Below are 12,114 nucleotides of genomic sequence, written 5' to 3' on the forward strand. Positions count from 1 at the left end.
TACAGAACAGTGGGCACAGCTATCAGGCACCATTGAGCAGCAGCAAGCATCACAGTTGATCAAATGTATAGGGCCCCATTCATTGCTTCAGTATCAGAATAAACAGGAGTTTCCCATAAGCATGCTCGACGCATCGGGATGAGACCGTTTTAAAGGATCGAACTGCCTAAAATCACGTGATTTCTGCAGAAAGCTGGGCAAGCGACAGCGTACAGTGCTAGACAGGGGAGTGAAAGCTTTGTAGCGTGAGGAAAATAAATAAGTATGTAATTAAATAAACCTTAATGTGTCAGTATTTTGCTGCCCACATCTAAAGCGACTAAAGAAAAAAAAAAAAAATAGAATGTAATGTCCAGTAGCCTATAATAAGCGGACTTGGCAACTTTGGCAGGACATTGAAAGTAAGTCATGTGATTAGACACACGGGTGCACACACATAAAACTAGTCCTGTACACATCAAGTTTACTTTCGTTTTTATCGTCGAGCTGTAAAGGCAAAACGTTTCCTTGTTTAGGCGCTTGCTCAAACTTCAGCTGTTTCACCGCAACACAAGAACACAACACAAGAGGTTCGATCAGGACTGCAACAAGGTAGGCGTATAATGCTAATAATGTAACAGTATTAACGTAGAAAATGAAATCGAAACTAAATACAACCCCCACCAAAACCAAACAAAAACAAATCGCTTTAATTGGAAAAACTAACCAGATTCTAAATATTATAATATTGGATCTAGAAGTGGATCTATCGCTTGATTTAGCCTATATATTGATATGGATGCATTTATGTATTTATTTTATTTAGGGGACGCGTGAAGCATAAAACCGGATGCATGTGCTCTGATACTTTTATTTATTGTGTCTTCAATTTTGATATTTCATATTAATATAATTATTTAAGTTAGAAAAAGATCATGTTAGCTGTATTGTAGCTAAAGGCCCTGCGTCAATGAAGGGTTATTTGTGGAGAAGCGTGGCTTTAAAAAAAACTTTTTTTTTTTTCTTTTTTTTTTTACTGTAATGTTGAATGTTGAGTGAGAATGATCGCTGTAGCCTGTCTAGACACTTGCAAAATATTTCGTGTGTTCAGATTTTACTAAGTTGAAGCTAGTAAAGAAACATGAATCGGTTAACACGTTATCTTTCTGTTGCTTCTGGTTAGCAGAAGCTGTTTTTGTCTCAGTCTGCCAGATATTACAGACACGTTTCCAGAGGGATATTTGATTGGTCAGCTGGCTGCTGGTCATTTACAACAATATAAATCTGATAGGCTACTCCAGCTTTCTGTGCTGAAAGGACATGATTTCAAAAGGCAATGGTTCAACACAACTTGTCCATAATTACTCCAGTTAAAGACGGGTGGTGTTCCTTAAATGAGGGAAAAGGGAGATGTACATTTCATATTTATCAATTTATAATTTCTCTTGCACAGCACCAGAGGACACATAATGTAGCCTATGTAATTGAATGTAAGATTTAATTTATGTAAGTTTTTATAGTATTTCACTCCATAGCTCATTTCTAATTTGTTAACCTGAATGCAGTAACACTCTCTGACCGGACTTATGCACTTTCAAGATTTTAAGGGGGACAAAAACATCCTTCAAGTTCTGTCTTTGTGTTTATGACATAATTTATATTCATAAGTAGATCTTACAGAATTCAGTTGCATTATAGGATGAACACTAACAGGACCCGATCAATAATATTTAAAGTGTTACTATCGCGGCCACTTCATTAAGAGTGAGTATTTTTCTCCTAAAGATGGCTCAGTATCACAGGCTCTCAGACGCCAGTGCCTCAGATCACAGCACGAGCGTTTCTCCTGGAGTGATCAGTGAGTATTACTTTCACATTGAATTTGAGCAACATCTGTTTTATATTAGCAGCATAAAGCATCACATCTCCCTTACAACAAAACAATCTGATGGGAATAATAATAGACCAGAGTGGACCAGAGTAAGGGGAGAACTGAAAGAATGCATCTAATTATTTTATTTATTTACAATTACCAAATTGCTGATAACTTACAGGTACGACGTACTTGTATGTGTATTCCTCATTAGACAGTGTGGTGGCTACACATTTATGTTGTAATAGAGAATCATAATCTTGTTTTTCTTTGTCTTAATGCTACATCAATGCCATAGAACATATGCAGATATTCCATAAAATGAAACAAACTGAAAGTTACTATTACACAGTGTGGAAGTCAATTGTTTAGATCAGGAATCATGAATAATCAGATTTGGAGTGACACTGTGAAAAAACAGTTATTTGTCTCTGAAATAAATTACTATTCAGGAAAATATATGTAATAGTATTTTATGTAGATTGCATATAACAAAGTACACATTCAAATGTTTTTATGAATGTTTGGACTGAGTCCTCATTGCATTTACACAGTTTTGACCAGCAGGGGACACCTTTTGGTGTTTTGAGTACTTAAAAATCATTTTATAAACCAGTTGGTTCAGTTTATTCAAAGTTTGGAAAAGCTTTGTTTTCTTGTCTGTAGTGGTTACACTATTTTTGTAGAAATTATTCTAAATCTTAATTACAGAAAAGCTAAAAGAACAAGGATACACCATAGAGAAGGAACTTAACCGAGGGGCTTCAGGAATGGCGTTTCTGGTGAAAGACACAGAAGGAGACCCTTATGTGATCAAACAGATGAATTCCAGAGATGTAAGCATTTACCAAATCTTACTCAAGTATTTCACCATAGAAGTGACAATATTTTCTTAGAAATGTTTCTTTTATTCTTCTTTTTCATTTTAGGAGGAGGAGCTGGATGCAGTCAGAAAGGAAGTTGAAATCCTGAAAAATCTCAGCTTTGGATATATTGTTACTTATGTGAATTCATTTGAAGGTTTTTTTTCTCCTTTGTACACCAATTTTCCTTTCTTCCATATCAAACAATAGTGGTGATGTTTTGTTGTGTTTCTTAAAAATTAAATAGAACTACTAAAATGACCACAATGGAGACTGAAGAAGAATAGGAAATATTATATATAAATAAATAAACATAAAAAAAAACATCAGTATAGCTGTCAGAAAATGAAGCTATTTTAACATACTATGAGTTAATTTATTCTTTGACTGAATGTTAATTTATTTAGATGATGATGCGGGACGCATTTATATTGTGATGGAGTACTGTGAAGGAGGAGATCTTTCAAAAGTCATGGAAACACATCAAGGAGAACGTTTTTTTGAAGAACAACAGGTGAGTTTCTTAGGCAGACATGCATCCATACTGTATACTTTAAACAACCCTCTCAAAACTTTACAAAATTTGTGATTAAAAACAAAACATGAATGCTACAATGCTACACCCGTAAAATACAAAACCCTTTTGTGGACACACACACACACACACACACACACACACACACACACACACACACACTCAGACTCACTAATACACACAGCTTTCCCCATGTGTGCAGATTCTTGACTGGCTTGTTCAGATTTGTCTGGCTCTGCGTTATCTCCATGAGAAGAAAATTCTTCACAGAGATATTAAACCTCAGGTATGCACTGATAAAGCTCAATAAATCATATCACAAAGTCAAATCTGTTAGACTTCTGAGATTTCTGTTGTCACTGTAGAATATCTTCCTGACTGAAGATGGTTACATCAATCTGGGAGATTTTGGATGCTCAAAAGTATTGGAAAGGTAAACAAAAAAAAAACAGTAATGGGGACTAAAGATGGATAAAAACGCTAATAATTGGCCAAAACCAAAAGTCCTGGACATTTATAGGTTTGAGATTACATTGTGTTTTCTTTGCAGAGCTGATGAATATGTTAATTCAGTTGTGGGTGCAAAGCTCTATGTCAGCCCAGAAGTTTACCAGAGGAGATACAATTCCAAGAGGTAAGCTTGTAAGAGTGTATAAAGAGTGTATATAAACTGTTATGTTCAGGATCATAAAATGGTTTCAATTTCCTTAAGATCTTTCCATGAAGGTTATTCCAGTTGTCTAAAAATATAACAGTTATGTGTTTTAAAGTGTAAAAAAGGGAGTTAGTTGTGTTGTTATTATTATTTAAACAATTAAGGTGATAGTTAATTAAAAATGGTATTCTTATGTTTTTAAGGATAATGTAATTCAGTCTTGTATATAACTTTTTAAGATTAAATATTTAAAGATTAAAGTTTAATTCTGCAGAGGCACCATTTGTCTGTGATTTTAGTTCTGGATATGAATAGTGAATATTGAAATTACGTGTTGTTTTATGTGTTTTTGGGTGAAGGGAAACATCTGTTAAGCTGTTTATGGTTAGGTTGTGGATAAATGCATATGTTAATACAGTTGCCTGTGTTGCTTTATTCAATGAGTCATAGTTTTGTTAATGACAGTGACGCAACAAGATTCTTCCTACTTGTGCTGTTTTAGCAGCATACAAACATTTAATTCAACAACATAATTCAAAGTCAAATTCAAACAAGTGTTTTCCATCCACTCAAAATCACACACATTTGAGATGTAAAATTTAAAAGAAGAAAGCACATTTCACTAAAGAATATTAAAGGGTTAGTTCACACAAAAATGAAAATTATGTCATTAATGACTAACCCTCATGTCGTTCCAAACCTGTAAGACCTCCGTTCATCTTTGGAGTTTAAGATGTTTTAGATTTAGTTCGGGAGCTTTCTGTCCCTCCACTGAAAATGTATGTACGGTATACAGTCCATGTCCAGAAAGGTAAGAAAAACATCAACAAAATAGTCCATGTGACATCAGAAGGTGAGTTAGAATTTGTTGAAGCATCCAAAATACATTTTGGTCCAAAAATAACACAAACTATGACTTTATTCAGCATTGTCTTCTCTTCCGGGTCTGTTGTGAGCGTGTTCACTGCAGTGTAGTGATGTCCAGTTCACAAACAAATCATTGGATTTATCCAGTTCACCAAATCGAACTGAATAATTTGAAACGGTTCGCGTCTCCAATAAGAATTACATTACATTTATTCAATTAGCAGATGCTTTTATCCAAAGCGACTTACAAATGAGGACCGTGGAAGCAATCAAAAAAAAAAAAAAAATTCCAATGATATATAAGTGCTATAACAAGTCTCATATAGCTTAACACAGTACACGTAGCAAGGGCTTTTAAATAATATAATGAACAAAAAGAAAACATAATAGAAAAAGAATAGAGAAAGCTAGTATTAGAGGTCTTTTTTTAAGATTATAATTAGAATAGTGAGTGTTAAAGTTAGAGGGTCAAATAAAGATGGAAGAGATGTGTTTTAAGACGATTCTTGAAGATGGCTAAGGACTCAGCTGCTCGGATTGAGTTGGGGAGGTCATTCCACCAGGAGGGAACATTTAATTTAAAAGTCTGTAAAAGATACTTTGTGCTTCTTTGGGATGGCACAATCAAGCGACGTTCACTTGCAGATTGCAAGCTTCTAGAGGGCACATAAGCCTGAAGTAACAAATTTAGGTAAATGGGTGCAGAGCCAGTGGTAGGTTTGTAGGCAAACATCAATGCCTTGAATTTTATACTAGCAGCTAATGATAGCCAGTGTATATTGATAAACAGAGGTGTGATGTGTATTCTTTTAGGCTCATAAAAATTAATCTTGCTGCCGCGTTCTGGATTAATTGTAAAGGTTTGATAGAACTGGATGGAAGATCTGCCAAGAGAGCATTGCAATAGTCCAGCCTGGACAGAACAAGAGCTTGAACAAGGAGTTGTGCAGCATGTTCTGAAAGAAAGGGCCTGATCTTCTTGATGTTGAATAAAGCAAATCTGAAGAATCAGACAGTTTTAGCAATGTGGTCTGAAAAAGTCAGCTGATCATCAATCATTACTCCAAGGTTTCTGGCTGTTTTTGAGGGAGTTATTGTTGATGTGCTTGATGGCGATATTGTGATGAAACGATGGGTTTGCTGGAATCACAGGCAGTTCTGTCTTGGTAGGGTTAAGTTGAAGGTGATGCTCCATCATCCAGCAAGAAATGTCTGTTAGACAAGCTGAGATGCGAATAGCTACCGTCGGATCATCAGGATGGAATGAGAGGTAGAGTTGAGTGTCATCAGCATAGCAGTGGAATGAAAAGCCATGTTTCTGAATGACAGAACCTAATGATGCCATGTAGACAGAGAAGAGAAGTGGTCCAAGAACTGAGCCCTGAGGCACCCCAGTAGTTAGATGTTGTGACTTTAAACCCTCATTTCTCCATACTTTGAAGGACCTATCTGATAGGTAAGACTCAAACCACCGAAGTGTGGTTCCTGAGATACCCTTTGCCAGTAGGGTTGATAGCAGGATCTGGTGGATAACCGTGTCAAAAGCAGCGGACAGATCAAGCAGGATAAGTACTGAAGATTTGGATTCCGCTTCGTAGTTTTTGTTATTTTTGAATCACGTCGACTACTTTGATGATGTTTTTATTACCTTTCTGGACATGGACAGTATACCATACATACATTTTCAGTGAAGGGACAGAAAGCTCTCGGACTAAATCTAAATCAATTCATGGCATAATATTCATTTTTCTGTGAACTAACCCTTTACTGTAAATGCATTGTGTCGCAGACTTAACAATACATGATTTATTCAGGTAGATTTTGTAAAGAAATCCAGCCTTTAAAACTACTTAGTAAAAATCAAGTATGTGTGCACTGTCTACTAAAATTACAAAACTAAACATTATATTTCTGTCATGCATCGGCTATTTTAGTGACATATGGTCATTGGGATGGGTGCTCCATGATCTCTGCATGCTTGATGTATGGGTGAGTAGTTATTTGTTATTTAGTTTTTCCAAAAAGCACCATATTACTGTCACATTTTCAGTCCAGTGATTACGAAAAAATGTCTAAATTGTCAAATAAAAAAGTCATTACATAACTTAAAACAGGAAATCTGAACAACAAGCAAACTTAACAAAACAGTATGCTGTGCAAAACAGTACAGGACCCTTAACGGATCAAACTGATTAACTAAATCAGTCTATCTTAGAAACTTTATCTTAGGAACTTGGAACAAAGGAGACATGTGAATGAAGTGACAAACTAAAAATTCCTGAAAATAAAGCTAAAGAGTGTAATTGTGACAGAACGTCCCCCTCTGGGCAGGTGCAGCCTTGTGCTGTCAAGTGGCTGAGGAGGTAGTTCCTTAGGTGTATGAAGGACTCATGAAGGGGAAAGCCACAGTGGAAAGAACCAGGGAGGTGAGGATAGGAGGAGAGTAGAGGCCAGGTGCTACACCTGGATGCAAATTCATAGTGGAGTTGACGGAGGGAGAAGCCGTGATGGAGTCTTGGCTGATGACATTCAGAGAACGACTGATAGGGAAGAAGCCATTGATAGTGGAGTCCTAGGTACAGATGGAGAGCTGATGGGACACCGATGTTTCAGGCGACCAAGGCGTAGCTGCAGTACCAAATGTTTGAGGTGGAGCCAGACTGAGGCAGAGTGTTGTGAATGTGGCCCAAAGAAGAGCCAGCTGAAGCAGTAGAGTGGATAGATGGAGCACAGTGGAAGGCTCTTGAGGCTCTTGAGTGGTACAGGCAGGGTGATGGCTGTCAAAGGTGGAGCCAGAGGGATGAGAGAGTCTGGTGGAGCCAACAGGTAATTGGAGCGACGGGACCAGCAGTCGGAGGAGGAAACACGAGGATCCACTTGCATGGTAACCACAAGACCCGAGGCTCATCCACAGCAAAACATCAGGTGATAAGACAAAGGGTTGAAGGAAACGAGCGAAGATGGGGCTGAAGGACTGGGTGAATCTGGATGAGGAGTTGAGAGAGGGAGGACAGGCATGATTAGTGAACACAGTCTCATCATGAAACAGGCTTTATGCTGGGCAGGACCAGCGGATATAATGAGCCAGGAGACACAGGGTGAGGAGCATTACCTCAGTTTCTCAATCGATCAGCCAGACCGCACTCTCCCCCACCACTAAAATCACTGAATATGTTTACACTCTGAAATGAATATCTTACTTACTTTCCTACGCACATCTGCACTTTGTTGTTTATGATGAGATATTTCACAAAAGAGAAGAATTCAGTCAGTGAGAACACACAGTGACCAAAACACCAGTGTTTCAGCGATGACTCATCAGAATGCCTCTGATTGGTCATTGCATTCATAAGCTCAACAAAATCATGTGTGATTGGTTATGATGCGAAGCACTGTGAAAATGCTTCTGGCTCAGCGCCAGCCAAAGCACAGATGAATATTTGAATTTAGCAGTTAGTGATGTGCCACACAGAAAACAAATATAACAAATATTATTTCCCTATTTTTTTTTTTTGTCTTTTGGAAGCTGCATTCAAAATACACTTGGCTCAGAAATCTGAGGGGTGCATGCCCAGGTTTGAATGTTCCTGTTCCTGTTTTTGTTCTTTTATTTTTCAGATCTTGTCATTGTTACAGTGATTGTTCTATGTATCATGTAACACTGGTTGCATTTATCTCCAGATATTTTATTTTTTATTTCTCTTTAACCCCTACTGACACTAACCAGATTTTTTTATTATTAATAATTCCTCCACAGGCAGATGGCATGCAGCGTCACGTAATTCATGCAGTCAGCATGACAGGAAACCCCCCTCATATCTCAGAGAGATACTCAGTAGAACTGAGAGAATTAATCAGACAAATGCTCAACCGTGACCCTAGAGAAAGGCCTTCAGTTGAAGAGATTCTAGCAAAACCATTCCTGGAAGATGCAGTGGAGAGAAACAGCAGAACTCCACAGGCACTGATTCAGAGTTTCATTAAGTCTGTCAACAGCTATGATAAGGCCTACAACCAGCACTATAAAGACCTTGAAGCCTTAGTTAGTGAGTGGGGAAAAATAACAGATTCGATGGAGTCTGCACATTACAGCGCCACAGCCGGTAGTCTGTCAGGTTCAGTGATTGGAGCAGCTGGAGGAATCACTGCATTAGTTGGTTTAATTTTGGCACCGTTCACTCTCGGTGCATCTCTGATTGTTACTGGTGTCGGTGTTGGAGTTGGAGTTGCAGGTGGAGTAACAGGTGCTGCATCCACCATTACTAATACTGTACAACAAAAATCATTCAGAGAGAGCCTTGAACAAATTCAACAAAAGTATAAAACTGTAAGCGAACCAATTCTCACACCGCTGAATACACTGAGAAAGGTACTGAAAAAAATCACGAAATTCCGTTTTTTTTTTGGCACATCAACTTTTGACAATGTAAAAATATCATGCAATTTAGACAGAAGAAGTATGTTCTGTGCCACACAACTCATGAATTTAGGTCTGCTGGCAAATGTTAGCAGAATAGCTACTCAGACTGCAAGAGTAGGACGAGTAGTAGCAGAAGCAGTCTCAGGTGTGTTAAGTGGACTACTAGTCATACTTGATGTCACCTTCATAGTGCTGGATTCTGTAGACATACACCAGATGAGACAGGGAAAAGTAGATGATCCAGAAAAGGTCAGATCCAGTGTTCTCAAATCCATTGCAGAGATGAGGAGAACACACAATGAGCTTTGCAATGTCCTGAAGGAAATGCAGAAAACAAGAGAGGAACTAAAAGACTACATAGAATTGGCCAAGGATGTCAGGGAAATAGACAATGATTTAAATAGTTTAACCATATAGATATGATTTCAGTCAGAAAATCAGGAAATGTCATATATTGCTCTGAATCCAGAATTTGTTTGTGTAGCATGAGTTAAAAAGTTGAATTTTACCATTCAGCCAAACTCCAATTCTGGCAGTAGCACTTTTAGCTGCAGCTTAGCATAGATCATTCTGTTTAACTCTAGGGGAGTTGGAAAAGGAGCCTATTTTCAAACATAGTGGAGTGTCTTTTAAGTCACCCTTTGTTTATATAGCACTTTTATAGTTTATGTATATTGTGTTATGTTATGTTATGTTTTGTTTCATTTTACTTTGTTTACTCTATTTCTGTTTGCCTTTCTTTATAAATTAGTTTCAGCGTTTACTCATTTACTCTCTAGTTTGTTGCTATGGTTAATCATTGATTATCAGATTTCTTTCACCTTGTTTTTATATCCCTCTGTTTCAGTTTAAGGTGGTTGATTCTCAAGCCCCTTTATCTTAAGCTCTCCACTGGTATGTTACGACCGACTGGTTTATGGTGCATTAAAATCCTCCTGGAAAGTTTGTATTTACGTTTTGACAAGTCGGAATTATTACGTCAGGTGCATTCAAGTCATTCTGGTCAATTGAACTTTTCAACATAAGTCATGTCTACTCAACATGACATACCATACCAGTAGAGAGCTTGAGATAAAGGGGTTTGAGCAGGGCTGGAAAGGATACTTTTAAAATGTATTTCACTACAGATTACAAAATAAAAGCTTTAAAAAGTAATCAGTAACGTATTTTGTTGATTACTCAGGTTTAGTAACTTAATCCAGTTACTTTAGAATACTTTGAAATACTTAAGCTTTGTAACACAAAGGACCATATTAACTTGATGTCTTGTTTTTATGCTTTCCTACATCTACCAGCTATAAGATTTGTGTTTTCTTTGAATTTTATTTGTAAGAAAATCAACTTTCCACAGAATTTCTATGATAAACAAAGTCATGTAAATCTTCCAATAAATATACATTCAATTTGAATACAATGAATGGGATTCTGTGCTGTTTCATGCTGCATTCCAAGCTTCAAAACGAATCCAGACACAACAAACACATAATAAAATTCACCTCCTTTGGCCAATCTGCTTTCTCTGGAAAGGGGCCAAAACTTTGGAATGCCTTACCAACTAATTTAAAACTAGAGACCAATGTTAATGCTTTTAACAGAGGACTTAAACAATGGTTAAAAAATAAACAACAGTGCTCACATGAATAGTTATTTACATCATATTACTATTGCGATATTGTCTGATTATGTTGTCTATGCTTTGTAGCTTCTGTATTAATGTTTTTTTTATTATTATTAGTTTTATTGTAACATTGTTATTGTTATTTATTATTATTAGCATTGTTTTGTTTTAGTTTTTTTGTTTTCTTAGAAAAATCTCCTGTGGACTGGTGTTGAAAATTAGCATGCATGCTAAAACACTTAAACAAGTGCATATGGTTTGTCCAATGTAACTGTGATGTCCATGTTAGATAAAAAAAATAAATATTAATAATAATAAAAAAGTAGCTAGAACAACTGGCACAGTTGTCCAAGTTATACAATAGATTAATTTAAAGAATGGCCTTAACTTTAAGTGAAAAAGAGTCGCAAAAGAATCGTTGAGTCAAAATTGACAGGGCTAGGCATTCTTCAGGCTTTGGTAGCCCAACATGAATTTAATTAGACTGAAAAAAAAGAAAAGACATCGGCTGAATTTTACTGTGGACAAATCGGCATGATCAGCAAAAAGTAGTGGCATATCGACAGTGCAGATTACACCATACAAAATGAAAATGTATCCTTTTATTATTAGACAAAATGCTGCATATTTCTTTGTGAAATTTTAAATAATAAAACTAACTTGAAATTTTAAAACAAATCCTAAATCAGATTAAAAAAATCATACAACTATAAAAAAAATATCTAATAGTTTTTCTTGTTGCTGTTGTGCAATGGTTGCATAACAATTGCACAAATGGTGGTCAGGAAAAATCCTACACCAACTGTGTCATTCAGATGTTTTGATCTGGGTTGTCATTGTAATGTTTATTTGTATATTTAATACGCATATATGTCATTAGCAAGATGTTTTTGCAGGGCGGCAGTGGCTTAGTGGTTCATGTAGGTTGTCTACAAACCGGAAGGTTGGTGGTTCGCTCCACCTGACCAAGTGTCGAGGTGTCCTTGAGCAAGACACCTAAACCCAGCTGCTCCCGACGAGCTGGGCGGCACCTTGCTGATCAGATGCTGATTAGACAGCAAGCTTATTGCACACTTATTTCAAATTAAAAGGCCACTCTAAATGTGCAGTTTTATCACACAACACAATGCCACAGATGTCAAAAGTTTTGAGGGAGTGTTCAATTGGCACGCTGACTGCAGGAATGTCCACCAAAGCTGTTGCCAGTTAATTTAATGTTTTTTTTTTATTTGGCAGTATATCCAACCAGCCTCACAACCGCAGATCACGTGTCACCACACCAGCCCAGGACCTCCACATCCAGC

General features: G+C 37.0%; 1 protein-coding gene across 1 annotated transcript; it reads left to right on the plus strand.

Moving 5' to 3' along the window:
- Positions 1-435: 435 nt before the first annotated feature.
- Positions 436-9,676, plus strand: LOC132099696 (serine/threonine-protein kinase Nek4-like). Its single transcript, XM_059505771.1, has 10 exons — positions 436-591; positions 1,765-1,837; positions 2,564-2,688; positions 2,782-2,872; positions 3,123-3,229; positions 3,453-3,536; positions 3,616-3,683; positions 3,801-3,884; positions 6,707-6,761; positions 8,530-9,676. Exons 2-10 carry the CDS (start codon positions 1,765-1,767, stop codon positions 9,607-9,609), a joined length of 1,767 nt encoding a protein of 588 aa, XP_059361754.1. The 5' UTR covers positions 436-591; the 3' UTR covers positions 9,610-9,676.
- The last annotated feature ends 2,438 nt before the right edge of the window (positions 9,677-12,114 follow it).

The sequence above is a fragment of the Carassius carassius genome, chromosome 2 (genome assembly GCF_963082965.1).
Source record: "Carassius carassius chromosome 2, fCarCar2.1, whole genome shotgun sequence".
Taxonomy (NCBI): domain Eukaryota; kingdom Metazoa; phylum Chordata; class Actinopteri; order Cypriniformes; family Cyprinidae; genus Carassius; species Carassius carassius.